This window comes from Pinus tabuliformis, chromosome X (assembly GCF_031772625.1).
Source record: "Pinus tabuliformis cultivar Carrire ecotype Pingquan chromosome X, CPIR1, whole genome shotgun sequence".
NCBI lineage: Eukaryota > Viridiplantae > Streptophyta > Pinopsida > Pinales > Pinaceae > Pinus > Pinus tabuliformis.
In genome coordinates this window covers 1,130,600,897-1,130,618,863 of record NC_142308.1, presented here as the reverse complement: position 1 = coordinate 1,130,618,863, position 17,967 = coordinate 1,130,600,897, and the positions used below count along the sequence as shown (strand labels likewise).

Genomic DNA, 17,967 nt, shown 5'->3' with positions numbered 1-17,967 from the left:
CAAACCATCGAAACTTGACCCCACAATGTATTTAACACTTCTGTTAAGAAATAAAATCACCCATTAAACCAGAGTTTGCTCACAGAGAGAACTCAAAAACTCACCAGGTTTCCATCGGTAGAATCCAGAAATTCACTTACCCGAACAATTGTTATGCTCTATATTCTAAAGTCTCACCTGCAAATTCTACGAAACAGTGAACCATTAGAACTCCAAATTATGCACCACGATGATTAAACCAGAAAATAATGTCCATACATTTACCTGTTAGATGGTCCTTGAGGAAGTTGGCAACCTTGTGTCCTGCCACATAACGAAACACCTTCAACGTTCCGCACAAAAAATTTACTGCTCGCATTCATGAAGTAAAAAAAAACTCACTTGGTAATAACGAAAGCCTGATAACGAGGAGTTATGCCACACAGAAAACACAGACACAAAAACATGAAATCCAACCTCAATGAGCGCCACAACACGAAGGAAAAAATAAAACAACCCCTTTGAACACTGAAAACAACTAAATCCACTTATTGGTAATCCATTAACCATAATAAATTTTCCACCAACACTCTTAAAATGAAATTTACACCACCATAGCTCAAAGTAGCCAAAGTTAACTCCCAACTGTACGAAAGATTACCCTTTATTGTACCTATCCTATACAATTGGATCAACCCAATCTACTGTGCATGACAAGATGACATCGACTTTCGAAATGCGGAGCCGGGGATGCAGAGATAAGCTGACGTCAACAAAAAATTTCAGGGAAAAACCTAATATTAATTAACTATGGAAAATCGAAAGATTACACTAGAACAAACCAATAACTTAGAACCAATCATAAATCTCACTACATAAGCAGTGACATAATAATAACACTAGTCATATTCACTATGAATCATTTAATCATCTACTTGTGCCAAAAATTTCAAACTTCCAATTTCATAGCAAATAAAAATTAAAATAAACGAAAATAATTTTATCAGTTAATTGGGAAAAAAATACCACAAGAAAAGAAACTAATAAAAAGTTAGAGACAAACTAGTTGCACTATTTCTTACTTTCCATCACATAATAATAAAATAATAAAAATCTCATTACTTAACCTATAATTAGGTAAAATCTTTATATAGGTCTTCATCTAGTGGACAAGTCGCAATAATACGAGGAATCAATGCGAAAAAGATATTCGATGTGAATCCGAATCTAGGGTTGTGGCTGAGATATTTTTGTAAAAGCAAAATTTTATTTTGAGCTACCCTATTTTAGGGTTTGAGGTTTAGAAGAGTTTGTGGAAACTAGGGTTTTGGTGGAGAGTTGTTTTTGTTAAAGCGCAATTCAATAGGTGATGCATCCCGAAAAACCTTCAAGTTGTTTCTTCTTCTGAAACCCAGTCGTTCCATCGAGCTGAAGCGGGAGAAAGGAGGATGCCCGCTTTAGAAATCGCCCACCACTCATCTCCTTCTTCTGATACGAAGAAGAAGATGAAGCACGTCGGCTCGTCTGGCGAGAAGAAGCACAGAAGAAGAAGGATAGGCAGGGCGAGGAAGAGGAGGTGGACCATACCATGAACGGAAGTGAATCTATGACCTCCAAGAGGAAATTGTCCAAGGAGGCCGTAGGTGATGATTCCAGTCCCAAGCGCAGCAAGAAGAAGAAGAAGACATGGGGCAGCGATGTCGAAGAGGAAGAAGAAGAGGAGAAGGAAGAGAAGGAAGAGAATCCCAACGCGGTTTCTAATTTCAATATTTCGGAGCCACTGAGGCAGAAGCTCAAGTCCAAGGGGATTGAGTCACTCTTCCCCATCCAGGCAATGACCTTCGAAATTATCTTCAATGGCTCGGACATGGTCGGTCGAGCTCGTACAGGACAGGCATGCTAATCTTACTCGTAGTCGACTGCAGCTTTTTAATTATTTTTACTTGTGTTTGAACGACTGATTCGTGGCTATTTGCATTCCGTAAAACTCTATTCAAATATGGTGTAGCTGCCTAATCTTTGTTTTGGGCATTGGTTAATCACTTTTTTTGGGTTCATTTTTCTGGCTTCTGTTATTTGTCTCCAGTCCAGTTCAGGCGGGAGCTGAGAACCCCAAGTCTAGCTGTCCAGTCTTCGTTTTTATTACTTGTTTTCCAGTACAGTTCAGTCCAGTGGGGAGATATGAACCCCAACCTTGATTCCTAACCATGTATAAACTTGGATACGGAGAAAAACGGTTTGAAAAAACCAGCCAGACTTTCTAGGTGTAGTCTAGACCTTGTCGGTTCCAGGTGGAAATCCGCTCTATTGTATATATGTTGTATATTTACAAGGAGATCACCTGTATTTATAATAAATTCGGAGGAGCTTAGCATTAAATTCAGGTGGTTGGGTAGTTCAACTAAGTTAATTATGCACAGTGATTAGATCACTGACTTGACCTAAGTAAACTTACCTACGTTGTGTATGCACACCAACAGTAAGCTTCCGTTGATGATTGCAGGTTCCTGTTCTTAAGTCCCTGTACTATCATTGATTATCATTCCCAAAAGCCCAAGTTGAAACTTGAGAGCTAACAATACTTGTATAACCTTGTCCTTCACGGCCTTCTTATTATTTTCAACAATATCTTTGATCTCTACAGGCATGCTTCCTCCAATCTGTGTCAGTATTCACTATACGATTTGTTTTTTCCTCCTTAATTTGGTTTGGAGCTATGGCTGGATGATTCTGTCTTCTCGCTTGCCCGTGGAGTTGGAATCCCAAGTTTATTTCTCATCTAGTCTCAAGCAAAGCTCGTATAGGGAGCATGTTTAGCTCTCGAGAATATGATATATTGCCTGATAAATGAGGGGAATGTTCAGGGTGGCAAGAAGGGTCGTGTTTCAAGGCTTGTTCTGGATAATGATAAATCATCAGAGCTATCTTTTAATTCGTTGTGATTTTCCATTTTCCCGAGATTTGTTTTGGGTGGGAGGGCTGAGGGTTACGATCTTCAGTCAGATACAAGGGACTAATCTAGAAGTTGGTGTAATATATCCTTTTATCCCCTGGCATCCTACATTCTATTGGCCGTTGCTTGACCAATACAGTCAACATTTTTTGCAGGAGCTACAAATTGCTAATTATGGGGGGAGTCGATGATGAATTTGGAGTCTCCCGCTTCTTCAATGTTCTCGTAACTCGGATTGCTGCAGATTTTAGTGCCTTTGGTTAGGGCCCCAATGCATGCTTGGTTGTTTATAGTTTCCCCAAGAAACTCACGGTAAATTCTTAGGAATCTGACATTCTTATGTCTGATTACCTTTGCACATGCGAAGCCCAGGTTACCTATGCTCCAGTAAATATAGTTCGACTCAATTTGCTTTAGCCTGGTACCATCTAAACGCCTCAACACATAATTATATAATATCATAATATCCATGATAATTAGATGATATTAACATGATAATATTATATAAATAATAATTAAGATGACTTTTATTAAATCTTCACATATAAGTTTGTTGCACCTGGGCGTGCGTATACATTCTTAACACCAAATGTATTTCACACGTTAGTCAAAAGAAAGTTTCAAGTTCTTTCAACTATGCATGAATTTGGAAACTATCAATGTCATGCATGCACTGCTAACTGTACGTTCTGTTATAAAATGCATCTCATATATTTATTGTTGAAAGTGGGATTGTGAAATGATCAGTCTATCCGAAGGGACTGAAACAAACATGCACACTTGTGCTTATAGTTACTAAAATGATGGCTACAACTTTGTTGGATACACAACTGTCATTCTTAACAACTACCACAACATCTTCTACAAACCAATGTCACCTAAAGAGAATTCTTTTTCTTTTTAAATGTTTATTTTCAATGTCCACAATTCACACTGTTGTTAATGATACATGCTATTTATGTGGAATGACAATAATGTTGCCATACTGAAGGCCTCACACATGACTATAGTTTTCTTCTGTACAATTGTATCTGTGGGAAGGTGCAACATGTCACTCAAGTTATGTTTATACTCCTATGGTATGTCAAAAATTTAATTAAACCTTTACTAAACGGTGGAGTATGGGTGAGATGGATATGGCTCCCTTTCAAGCTGCAGTAAGAAATGATTGTATAAAACCCGTTTCAATACTTGAGTTTGATGAATGGAATTGATAGTAGTGTTGGTTTAGTGTAAGTTTGTAATGCCTTGTCCCACATTTACCCTTGCCTACTTTGACAAGCTTTCCAAGGTAAACACGAGCTGTGTCACTATGATATGAACCGACCTCCAAGTTTCAGTTATGGAAGTGGGGCCTACAAACCAAAAGTAAATTGACATCCCTTAGAGGCTACAGACCACTCATGAGCCTGACAACCACCATAGGTTGTCTCTCCTTGAGCTGGAACTCATTTTCACTAGGTTTACACTACTGTGTAAAAAGTTGCAATAAAATTTCTGAAGTCCGATTTTTTGAGCTAGCTGATTTTATCAGCCAATTTTTTGGTGACTTTTCGGAAAACAAAAAATTAGGATTTTATTGAAAAAATAGAGAAAAAATTGCGAGCGAGGTAGTTTTTTAACGAAAAATCGGGATTTTATCAAAAAAGTCTGGATAAAATCAGAAGTTTTTCCAAAAATCCATGAGTGAGGTAGTTTCTTTAACGACCTTTTTTAAATGAATATTTTGTAATTTTGTTGGTGTTGTTGTTTTTAAAAAATTGCTGACTTTTTCAAAACCTCCAGACTTTAATGATTTTTTCAATTTTTGGACCCTTACCGATTAAATCCCGACTAAATGTAAACTGCCACCTCAAAGTTGATGATTTCTCATTTGTGCCCTTGCATATGTTATTGATTGTTATAAGTCACTTGCATGCTGTGGCAATAATACAAATTGATCAGTCGCCAGAATAAAATAACTAGGCTTAGACTCACTTTTATGCCTATGGATATTATTTCTCTTACTGTTGGTGCGAGAATAGCATGGGCAGACATTTCATAACCCTTTGCTCTTCTAAAGGCTAAGATACAATTTAGACGAGAACATTTTCACCGAGTATAACTTGTATACTCCAGTGGCAATTAAATGTGTGAACTTCAGCCTATATTTGCATGCCTTCCAATATATTTCGTATACTGTTTGTGCACAAATGTCATGGGTAGACACTTCATAGTCGCTTTGCTTTTCTATAGGCTAAGATATAAAATGGGTGAGATGATTTTCACCAAGTATTATAAGTCCTCCAGTGGCAATTAAATATGCATTTTAAAGAACAAATTGACAGCTCCTCCTTTGGTAAGATATCAAATTATCAAAATTGTTAACTAAAGAGTATGCTAATAAAATGAAAACATACCCACCTGTCTACCATTAAAACATAAGCCAAAATCTTCAATTTGGTCAACAGGGGGGTTGGTTGGTTGGTAAAGTGGGGGCATTGTTATGCCCCCCACCAAGGTGAATGTCTTGTGGGTGAAATTTGGTTTATTAGGATACCCGCCCAGTTGCAGCATCTTAGCAAAAGGGTAGCTTCCTCGAGTTGTGAGATGTATCTGCTTCATTGTAATGTCAAGTGTTGAAAAGTGTTGCTTGCATGCATTGACTGGAAGTGATAAAATGATATGAAATATGTCAAATATAGTCATGACGTGCATTGGCTTTTGTGTGAGGAGTCAGGACTAGCTAGCTTTTATAGATGCTCAACAATTTCTCACTTTTTGCATGGATTATACACACGGACAGAACAGGGAATGATAATTTTGTATTGGGAGAAACATATAAAGAGTCCTGTCTTTCTGTGGTTCCTGATTTGTTATTAACTTACTAATTATTTCATAATCTAGAGTTTTTGTTCAGAATAAAATATCAAGTTCAGCGTGTGCTCATCTGGTTTGAGCATCCATCAATTAATTAAGACAATATGGGATTTATTTCTAATTCAAGTTTTTCAGAGAGGGATAATCAGTTAAACTCTTAAAGGATAAATCTTTTTCTCTGAACTAGAAGTCTATTCTTATAATTTAAATCAACATCATATTTACTGATATGTATACATGAATTTGTTTAGGGTAAAACATTGGCATTTGTGTTGCCTATTGTGGAGTCGTTAACAAATGGTCCAAATGCCAAAGGTAGGAATACAGCCTATGGAAGGGCCCCCAGTGTGATTGTGTTAGTTCCAACAAGGGAGCTTGCAAAACAGGTAACCTTTTAAAAAGTCCGGAGCTTTGTCTATCATCTGCAGTCTGACTTGATATTGAAATTGTTCAAAAAGTTCATTTGTAATTTCTTTATGCTTGTGACTTCAGGAATTCCATGTAAGAAATGTTTTGTAATGCAGGTCCATGCTGACTTTGAGGTTTATGGTGGAGCAGTTGGCCTTCATTCATCCTCTGTATATGGAGGTGCTCCCTATGGTCCACAGGAATATGCATTGCGTAGAGGTGTGGATATCATTGTTGGTACACCTGGGCGCATTAAGGTGACAAAACATGTTTTGTGTTCATTTATCCCTTTTATGTGTTACTGTTCATAGTGAATCCAAGCTTGACATGATTTCTCTACACAGGATCATATTGAAAGAGGGACGTTGAATCTGAAATCCTTGAAATTTCGTGTCTTGGATGAGGCTGATGAAATGCTGAACATGGGCTTTGTAGAGCATGTTGAGACCATTCTTGGTAGGATCATGTTTTTCTGTAGAAGCTGTTGATTATGATTATTTGTGCAATAAATATGAATCCTTGTATCATATTGTGTATTAGTACAGGGTCAAGTTCTTTTCTCGCATTTACACTAATCTCATGTTTTGTCCAAAGCACGGTCATATTAATTAATTAGTTTGTCATTTTAATTTTCTGCATTAAGGCTTGCACATGCACTTGTTGCAATCCCATTACAATGTTGTATCATTGATTTAAGTTACTTGATCTGTTTACTGATATGATTGCCTAGTCTTTTTAGCTGTAATACCCTACCTCCCTCTGGATTTGAACCCGTGACCTTTTAGAAAGAAACACATATTCTTAACCATATATGCTATTGAGGTTTACTGTTTAGCCTATTTTATATTTGAAATCTTCGCAGCAGGTAGGCAAATCTCAAATGGATCTAAATACTATTTGATACTCGAACCTCCTGCGCCTGATTTCTGTCCATGGATCTTGGACACAATTTTTGGTCAAAATTGGTCAATCACATTGAATATTGATTTATAATATATCTATTTTTTCTTCTGCCTGTTTATAGCATCCTAATATTTGATATGTGTAATTAATATTGATGTTCTCTAAGTTTGGCAATGTGCGTGATTCAGGAAAAGTTGAGGATGCAAGCAAGGTTCAGACACTTCTTTTTAGTGCAACAATGCCAGATTGGGTAAAGAAGGTAAGGATCATGAGGACTGTGGGTCGTGGTTTGTTGCAATTCGATTATACTGATGTTATTTTTGTCATTTTATCTTTTAGTTGCCTTTGATTTTTGATAATATTATTATGCCAATGCAGACCCAAATTTCTTGAAGTAGCTTGCAGGTTTTGATTATACTGATGATGACCATCTTGTTATACTCGTCAAACAGATTGCATCAAGGTTCTTGAAACCTGACAGAAAAACTGCAGATCTTGTGGGAGATGATAAGATGAAAGCTAGTAGAAGTGTGAGACACATCGTTCTTCCTTGTTTTTATTCAGCAAGAACACAAGTTATACCAGATGTTATTCGCTGCTATAGCAGGTTGGGTTTTGTAGTTTGACATGTTCTAAACTTGAATGCTTTTTATTGTGCTGCTTCTCTTGTGGAGAAACTCATTTTTATGTTAGATCTGAAGGTAGTTGCTTATCTATTTTTGCAGTGGGGGAAGTGTGATTGTTTTTACTGAGACAAAGAATGATGCATCTGAACTCGCTGGATCTTTGCAAAATGCTCGTGCTTTGCATGGGGATATACAACAATCACAACGTGAAGTAGGTCATGTTAACAGCAGTCATTGCAATTTGATGTTCTTAATTCTGATGTTATTTTATTTGCTTGAACTGAATGTTGCTTGAAGCAAGGCTTTTAAGGGTTGATCTTAGCTATCCAAATTGTTGTCTTCAGATTTTCTTTAAAATCTTTGTGGGGCAAACCATGATGGTTAGCTCACTGCCTTTATTTGGTGTGATGGGAACTAGCCTAATGTCCAAAACACAAGGTAGTGTTGCAACTTAGAATATACAGCAATTGTGCTCAAATCATGGCTCATGTATGATACTGATCATAAGCGGCAGTTTCTGCCTTTATTTGGTGTAATGGAAACTAACCCAATGTTGGAAACACAATCATTTAGTGTTGCAACCTAGAATATGCAGTAATTTAGCTGAAACCATAGCTCATGTATTCCTACTGATACCTATCACAAGTTGCAGTTCACTTCTGTGCAGTGCATGATATCTGATATGGTTATCATCATTAAGCATATTTGACATAATTCTCTTCCATATTCTTCCATATCCCAGATAAAAGTTTGCAGTTGGAACATGTGGCTCAGTAGAAGTTTATACAATCAAAGGTTCTCTGCATACTTTCTGTAGACTGTACATCAAGGAATTTTTCCTCAAAGGTTCTCTGCATGCTTTCTATAGGCTGTACATCAAGGAATTTTTCCTCCCCACCGGAGAATTTGTTGACAGCGTGATGAAGTATATTTTAAAATAATCTTATATAAAAGAGAAGTTGTCAATGTTTTAGCAACATGATCTGAAACTTAATATCTGTGGTTCAAATGCCATTAAAAAGCAAGGTTTCAGACAATGCAGATAAATTCACAAGTTTAGCATGTTGGAAAGGAAATTTATGAACAAATTCATATTTTGCACAGAATGAGTCTTAATATTTGAGGGAGTTTGTAGAGAAGATATCTGAAACACATGTTATGTTATGGTTGTTGGAGCAGTTTCTTTTTAACCGACTTCGTAATTCTAGACCACAGTACTGTAGTTTGTGTATCATGGCATTGCTTGAAACGAAAATGGAAACAAGGTCTGATAAAGATAATCTTTGTTACAAAACCATATTGGTTCCTATTTTGCTTTAAACTGTTTGAGTCCTTGACAATTTCAAAGGTCAGTCATGTAACCATGTTAAGGTTACTGGAATATGGATGGGGTTTGGAAAAAAATACCAGATATATCTAATGTTATGATAGATGAAGCAAAATCACCAATTTCATATTTCTTGATCTGCCTTTGTCAAAGGTGGCTTTGTTTGAAAGAAAGTAGAATCAGCTCCCCAAATTACAAACTTTGCGAAATATGGTTGTTGTGTAACCTGTCCAGAGGTTGACATATGCCTTCATAGGAGCATGTCAAAACATGAAGTTTTCTATCTGGTTAGCAGGCATACCACAAAAATGTCTATCTTGATTCTTATCTGAAGTAAAGTCATGAACAACTAACTACAATCATAAGTGCTGCTGATGACATTCTCGAACCAAATAACATTCTAATCTACTCGCACTGTGATCCAATTATTTATACCAAGTCCAGAGATGTAATTATACAAAATTGAGAATAGGAATTGTGCTTAAATTGCAGGAGTCAGGTTATTATTTTTCTAGGGTTCTTGATATTGTAGAGCACAGTGGACTGGCATTAAATTTTTGTAGCAGGATATGATTATGTGCTTATCTGGTCAACTGACATTGACAAGTGTCTGATGCTCCTAGAGATATTGTCAATAAAATAAAAAAGTAGGCTTCTCAAGAACGTGCAAACCTTGTTGGTCTTCCAATGGTCATGTTTGCAACGATTGCCATATTTTGGAATGTTGATGGAAGCACATGTTCTGCAAATTTTGATGGTTATTCTGTTTCACCGGTCTGGTTAGTCCTTTTTCCTCTGTATAAGGTTCAGATTTTGACAGAGGTGTGGGTTCGAAGAATGTCATATCTATATCTATAGATATTCAAATATTTTCAAGGATCTTAAAGCCATATCATGCCCTTTTTATTCTGCATTTTAATATTTTGCAACACAGTGGTCAGATATATAATAGAAGGTTAATATCAGGAATATTAGGATGCAAACAGGTTTTATTTCCATTTTTGATTTGTTGCATTCAGACAATCTAAAGTGACGTGTCTCAGCTTTCAATTGAACTCTGATGTTTCTAGGTGATTCTTGCTGGATTCCGTTCGGGAAAGTTTCCACTCCTAGTTGCGACAGATGTTGCGGCACGCGGTTTGGACATCAATGATGTTCAGCTTATAATTCAGGTTAGCAGCTTGATACACAGAGGATAAGTAATTGTATTATATTATAGTTCTTCAAGTCAATTTAGTTTATTTTACTGATAGTTCTTATGTTTCAGTGTGAACCACCAAGAGATGTGGAAACATACATTCATCGATCTGGGCGGACTGGTAGAGCAGGTCTGGTCTATACCTTGAATGGACTTTCTTTTGCGAAGTGTAGCTGAAACCATGTATTTGTCAAGTGATTAGCCAACGATTGAAAATTTTGCAGGCAACACTGGAGTCTCTGTGATGCTTTATGATAGAAAGAAGCAATATATGATTTCTCAGATAGAAAGGCAGGCTGGTGTAAAATTTGAGCGTGTATCTGCTCCTCAGCCAGGAGAGGTTGCTAAAGCTACTGGATCAACTGCTGCAGAAAGTATTACTAGTGTCAGTGACAGGTAGGTTTACAGGAAAGCTGTTTTATATAATTAAGAAATTATATGTGATCCTGTAATTTCAATATCTTTTTGACAATAAATTTAGATTCTGTTTTAAGTGAAGTGAATTTTATTCTCCTTAGCATCTAAATGAAAATGTTTGTACAGTGTGCTTCCCATTTTTCGGCAATCAGCTGAGGATCTGGTGAAGAAATCCGATCTTTCACCTGTGGATATCATTGCAAAAGCACTAGCAAAGATTGCAGTAAGCACTATAGTTCACTATTTGCATTCTGATTAGTTTTATATTGCAAGGAGATAAGGTTACTTGTGCTTTTCATGGATTTAACAAAGTTGCGTTTTTATTGATATGATGATCTTGAAGGGATACACAGAATTCAAGAGAAGATCATTACTGTCCTCTCAAGAGGGTTTTGCAACCTTAATTCTTAAAACTGGAAGGATTATGCATACCCCATCGTGAGTGTCACCCGCCGGGCATGTTTGGAAATATGATTAAATTTCTCTGAAGTAATTACATTCACCAAACTAATTCCAGTGGAGATTGATAATTTTTATTGGGAGCATTGCAGATATGCTTTTACCATACTAAGAAGAGTTATACCAGAGGAAACTATTGCTGGGATCAAGGGCATGTCTCTCACTGCAGATGCAACTGGTGCCGTATTTGATGTGGCAAATGAGCATGTGGATTTATTTCTTGCAGGTACTTTCTGGTGGTTTAGTAGTTCTAGGGATTGATAAAAATCAGAGTGCCTCGAAAATTTCATAGAAAGTCTTGATATCTGTCTGTTACGTATCTATTGATGCTATGAGGTCACCTATCGTATAGTCTCCCAATTCTTATATGGTGGTATGATGTCAAGAAGTCCATCCATCATCTGTCCTATAATTCTTATATGCTGGTATGATGTTTAAGGGGTGCATCTATCATTAGTTCCAATTCCGATATGGTGGTGTGACGTATTAAGGGAGGATTATATATTCTACTTACTAATTGCTTCTGTTTCATTTTGTGATTAATTTTGATTTTATGTTGTATTCTATGTCGTGCAAATAAACTATAGTTTGTTTTGTACTATTTACAGCTCAGGAAAATGCAGATGGGGTTGATATCGAATTAATTGAAAGTCTACCAGAGATGCAACAAGTTCGTAATGACCAATCAAGAGGACATGGAGGGGGTGGCTACGGTAATGGGTATGGCAGAGGAGGGCGGGGAGGATATTCCAGTGGTTCAAGAGGAGGGGGTGGTGGTTCAAGAGGAGGCCGTGGTGGTAGTTCAAGAGGAGGTCGTGGTGGTGGTTCAAGAGGAGGTCGAGGTTGGGGACGTCAGTAAGGGAATTGGTGATCATCATTTCAAAAATTTCAAATAAAGTAATGTGTATTTTAACTGGCAGAGATTCTTAACTATAGCCTGGGCTGTCCGTCATATCCTTCTCGGCAAAAAAGAGCTACAATTAGAGAAGCCTTGGTTTATTTGTTTAGGGGTACTGTAGTGTGAAAACATTCATTAGGGAAAGGTGTAAGAGTATTCAAGTCACTGCTTATATCTTGATCTGATTATATCTATGACCATCATCATCCATTAGATGATGCTTTATTTTTGTACCGTTTTTCTATATGAGAAAAGAAGATGGAGCCTTCGAATATGCTACTACACGTTTCTGCTCGAAAGCTCCCAAGCTCTCTGCTTGTTTTTGGGTCATCTTTTTTCGACCCATATAGAATTATTTTACTCCCCAAGGAGTTATTTAAGGTCCTTTAGACAGGCATGAGATTTCAAGGAGGCTGCCTAACCCAAGATTTTGATTGGGTGTCCTACACGAGGTTTGAAGAATTTTACTCGGGGACAGCACCCTCATTATTTTACGAGATTTCGCACAAAATTTTTAGACATTCTAGTAAAGCTTTTAGACTGCACACGAAAAGTTATTTCGACCATGTGCATACTGTTATAATTCAGAATCATTTTGTAGTTGTAGGAGCTAGATGGATATTCTGCTGTGATACATTCTAAATTATAAAAATATAAGGATTCTGTAGAAGATTTGATAGAATTGCATACAAGCTATTATGTTGTATCATGCTCTGAGAAAGGCATGCAGTTTCTTCGGCATTTGAAGGTCTTTTTGAAGAGATGTTTCTCGACTCTGGAATATAAGCATTTCTTGACAGTATATGAATTATGTACATTTTATTTCCTTTCTTTGCATAGAACTACTATATGGCGTCTAAGGGTCTATATGACTAGTTTTATGCGATGATTGTCGGTTTTTGATATCAGCGTTTTACGGCCTGTTGTATCTAGCTCGGTATTTTGAGGGGGCCATTAACTCGGAATTACATTAAATAGTTATCTTAAAGTGCATGTACTGATGAATTGAAGTAGGTGATTAGCTAATCCAAGGGTAAAATAGGTGGATAATAACAAACAAAGCTTATTAGACAAAAACCTATAGACAAATTTCTATCAAAGTAATGATTAAATTGGATGGAGTTGATGTCATTGATATTTGTATTTGGTTGGTTGGTTGGTTTGTTTGCAGAACAATGAAAGAACTATCCACTTACTAGTGGAAGTGTGAAACTTGATTGAGGTTGGATGCCTTTTGAGATAGTTTAATTCTCCCAACGGTGGCTTTGAACCAATGACTTGGTGGGGACTAAACTACACACAAACCTCCCAAAAATGTGAAACTCGATTCAGGTTGGTGAAACTCGATTCAGGTTGGATGCCCCTTGAGATAGTTTAATTCTCCCAATGATGGCTTTGAACCAATGACTTGGTGGGGACTAAACTACACACAAACATCCCAATGGTGGCTTTGAGCCAATGACTTGGTGGGGACTAAACTACACACAAACATCCCAACGGTGGCTTTGAGCCAATGACTTGGTGAGGACAACACCACACACAAACCAATTGGTTTACATCCCATAAATATGTTATTTGGAAACACTTGTGATATATAATGCAAATACATGAGACTAAGTTTAGTGTTCCGTGATTGGTTTTATATTATATAGGGTGATTTAAATACGAGAGACATGTAATTCTGTGGTCCGTGATTTGTTTTATATTATATAGGGTGATTTAAATACGAGAGACATGTAATGCTGGAGCAATGTAGATAATGAAGTTTACTTAGCTAGAGAGATGGATTAAATTTATCTATCGTGTCACGTTTACGTTGATAATTAGTTAATATTTATCATTGCGTTGTAGAAATATATTTTAAAGTGGGGGGCTAAATATGCTGTAGAGTACATATCATTTTTAAATTAACTTAAATGATCAGACAATAAAATCTTTGCAGGAGATACAAAGAAACATAAACTTTGTACAAATGGAATTTTTGTTTCAAAAATATTTATGTATATGTGAAAGTGAGTTTTTTTATTTTTTCCTTCACCGTAAGGAGTTATTTTTTTTGGTTATTTATTCGGTTTTTTTTTGGTTTTACATATTTTAAATAATACAAACTTTTACAAATGGAATTTTTGTTTCCAAAATATTTATGTATATGTTAAAGTGAGTTTTTTATTTTTTGGTTTTTCCGTCATCGTTTGGAGTTTTTTTGTTATTTATTCTGATTTTTTTGTTTTTTGTTTTAGATATTTTAAATAATACAAAATTTTCCAAACCACTATTGGACATGGACATGGCTCTTTTGTAATATAGTATAGATGAGTGGGAAAACTATTTTTTTTTACAAATTTTCATGATACAAAATTTTCCAAACAATAATTGGACATGGCTCTGTAATAAAGTATAGATGAGCAAACAAACTAATACCAGTTAGAGTTATGTTTTTGTTATTTATTTTGATTTTTCTTAACAGATTTTTCAATAATACAAAATTTTCCAAACAACTATTGGACATGGCTCTGTAATAAAGTATAGATCAGCGAAAAAACTAATACTGGTTAGAGTAACATAGTTTTGGACTATCTATGTGACTGTATTGACTGAAATTTTTATATACATATAGAAAAAACAGGGTACTAATTTGAAAAATATAGCCATTTAATAGGGATACTTAAAAAACGATATTTTTTATTCTGATGTCCAAGAATGTACTGTAGATTATAGATCATATTTACTGAAGATATATTGGTCTAAAGAGAACTGTGCTTTATGGCAAGTGATCAATTGAAATGGTAAAAGAGCTCTGAATCTTGTTGTCCAAGAGCTCATCAAAGATAATTAATCCTGACTCCAATTCTAAAGCTCTCCTTGAGAGAATAGATGCCGTGGAATTGAACTCTATATGTGTTAAAAACTAGTAGGTTGAAACTTTGATATAATTTCTCTTACTCTGAATTTCCATGCTTCTAAATGTAACACCTCCAGGCGAGCCTCTCCTTTCAGCCAACGATAACACATTTTGAGTTAACAAGTATATGCAAATGATTAATGTATTTTTGTTTTGCAACCATAAAAAGAGTCCATGTAGCAATCAATTTAGCTTTGGTATTTGATCCTAAGTTAATTCCAATTTTTATAATGGATGGACCTATTTTCTGTCAACTTAATCATCCCTCTGACTCCACACATTTGCTTATGCCGTCCAATCAAAGAAGCCTATTGGCAGATATTGAGTTATTTGTGGTAATTGTACTCTTTTTTTGTGATAATGATTTCTGAAGGGGAAGAAATTCTTTGAATTGTGAAATTAGAACCGGAATATATATCTTATCATCTTTGAATATTATACTGTTTTTCAATAGCCAAATGTTCCAAGCAACAAATATAAGTAGAGTACTAAGATGATTGTACTTCTTTGTCCAAGTAAAAATGATTTTTTCAAAGGAGGACTTAGTATTTTCCTTAAAAGCCTAAGAACTGTAGAACAGAAGACCAAATATTCTGTGTGAAATTACACTTGTTCAAAAGATGTTCAGTGGTTTCTTGTTGTTGTTTGCATAAAACACATCCACTGGGTACCAGAAAGCCTTTTTTGAATGTTTTACCAGGTCAAAATTCTGTTATGAGGTACTAGCCAAATGAGACATCTTAGCTTGGTAGGAATATGCCATTTTCAGATATATTTATACCACCATTTATCAAATGTTTCCATCTTTGAGTGAACAATCTCATCACTGAGCTAGCTTTCATCTTTCCAGCAGAGAACTTCCAGCGCCAAACCAAAGAGTCCTAAGTGGGTTAAAAGAGTTGTAGAGTTCATATTTTTTTAAAATAGCTTAAATGATTAGACAATACAAATGTTGTAGGAGATACAAAAAAAATTGAATTTGCCCCAAAATATTTATGCAAATTATATGAAGTTCTTGTTTGTTAAGTATTATTTTTTTCAAAGTATTTATGTAAATTATATAAAGTTCTAATTGTGTGTGTTTTTTTTTTCCCTCAGGACTTGTTTGTTTTAAAGATATTAAATTTGATTTTTTTTTTGTAACAAGTTATTTTTATTTAATTTAATGATGGGTGTTTATTATCTACTAATGAGTTAATGAGATTTTGATTACAGATGGTTAGATATATGCATTACATATTAATAAACAGAATAGAGATTTTGATTTGAAAATGGTTAAATATATGTATTATATATTAATAATCAGAATCTGAGTTTCTTTTATTTATCGATCTATTCATTTATTCATTAATAAAATATTACTAGTGAGTTTTTTTGATTTATAGAGATTTTGATTATAGGTGGTTAGATATATGTATTTTATATCTAATATAAATGGATAGAAAATGAGATTAATAAGATGTTTATTATCCATGAATAAATGAACTTTTAAAGATACTTATAAAGTTTTATTTTATTTTATTTTATGTTATTATTTCTCTAGTATGGCCGTGGATATTGCAATGGGTTTTTGGTCAAACCCATATTAGTTTGGGTTTGACCAATTTTTTTTTACAAAAAATTCTGTAGTATAACATTGCACATTGAAATATATGATTTTTTAAAAGTAATTTAATTTATTTATTAAATTAAAACATGTTATTGTACATTGTCTCTATTAATGTGCCCAGTGCCTCTATTAATTAATCAGAAGTACATATATCACATTAAAGTGTAAAATGAGCATTTATGATGAATAATCACTGTTCATCATCACAATAAAGTCATCCCATCACATCATATAATTGTGTTGACCCCTACTAGTTAGGTCAAACTATTTCATATGTTTTGATTTAATAAACTTTAACTATATAATTTATTTTTTATATGGAAAAAATTAAATTTATTTTTGTTATTATTGGTTGAGAATTTGAATACATTACCTTTTATTAATGCAATGTACTCCATTTTTGTCATACTAATACTTTTATACACTAATAATAATATTAAAAAAATTTACTTAAATATTTTAATAAATAAAAATTATATATATATATATATAAATCAATTTTTTTGGGTTAAAATTTAAATTCAAATTTAGTTAACCTGGGAGTGTACCGCCTAATAGTAGGCCTATGGATGTCTACATGCATGAACGAGATTGAGTGTATGGTTCAAGGAGTGTTGGAGGCAAGCATCATTCAACCTAGGCAAAGCATTTTCTCTTTACCAATGGTGATGGTAATAAAAAAGGATCTTTCATTGCGTATGTGTCCATATTACAAAGAACTCAACAAAATGGTAGTCAAAGATAAGTTTCCTATTTGTGTCGTTGATGAATTATTAGATGAATTTCATGGAGTGATTTTCTTTATTAAGTTGGATCTTTTTTTTGGATATCATCAAATTAGAATGAAACAAGAATACATTTCCAAAACAACATTTAGAACACATGAAGGTCATTATGAGTTTTTGGTTATGCCATTTGAACTTTACAAATGCACCTTCAACATTTCAAAACTTGATGAATTTGATTGTCAAATGCTTCTTTAGAAAATTTATGGTAGTATTTTTTAATGACATACTAATATACATCAAATCTAGGGAAGAACATGTACAACATGTTGTTAGGGTCTTGACACAATTGAAAGAAGAGAAACTATATGCAAAGCCTTCCAAGTGTGCATTTGGGGTTCAAGTAGAATATCTGGGGCATATTTTATCACATGATGGTGTCAAGGTGGATTCTAACAAAATCAAAGCTACGAGGGAATGGTCAATCCCCAATACTTTGAAGAAACTCAAAGGATTCTTAGGATTGACAGGATATTACCACAAATTCATAAAGAATTATGGTGAAATAACACCACCTCTAACAAAATTATTGAAGAACGAAGCATTTTCTTTGACTAAAGAAGCAACAAAAGCTTTTGAAGAACTTAAAGAGGCTACGAGTCCAACGTGTCTTGACAATACCAAACTTCACAAAAATATTCATT

The 17,967-nt window shown here is 34.9% G+C and overlaps 1 protein-coding gene across 1 annotated transcript; it reads left to right on the top strand.

Moving 5' to 3' along the window:
• The first annotated feature begins 1,268 nt into the window (after positions 1–1,268).
• Positions 1,269–12,309, top strand: PRH75 (DEAD box RNA helicase (PRH75)). The gene is given in 15 exon segments (XM_089447980.1): positions 1,269–1,520; positions 1,523–1,873; positions 6,043–6,177; positions 6,316–6,456; positions 6,544–6,655; positions 7,291–7,361; positions 7,555–7,709; positions 7,828–7,939; positions 10,126–10,227; positions 10,323–10,383; positions 10,478–10,649; positions 10,797–10,893; positions 11,014–11,108; positions 11,222–11,355; positions 11,738–12,309. Coding segments are annotated over 15 exon segments (2,082 nt in total). The 5' UTR covers positions 1,269–1,427; the 3' UTR covers positions 11,989–12,309.
• The last annotated feature ends 5,658 nt before the right edge of the window (positions 12,310–17,967 follow it).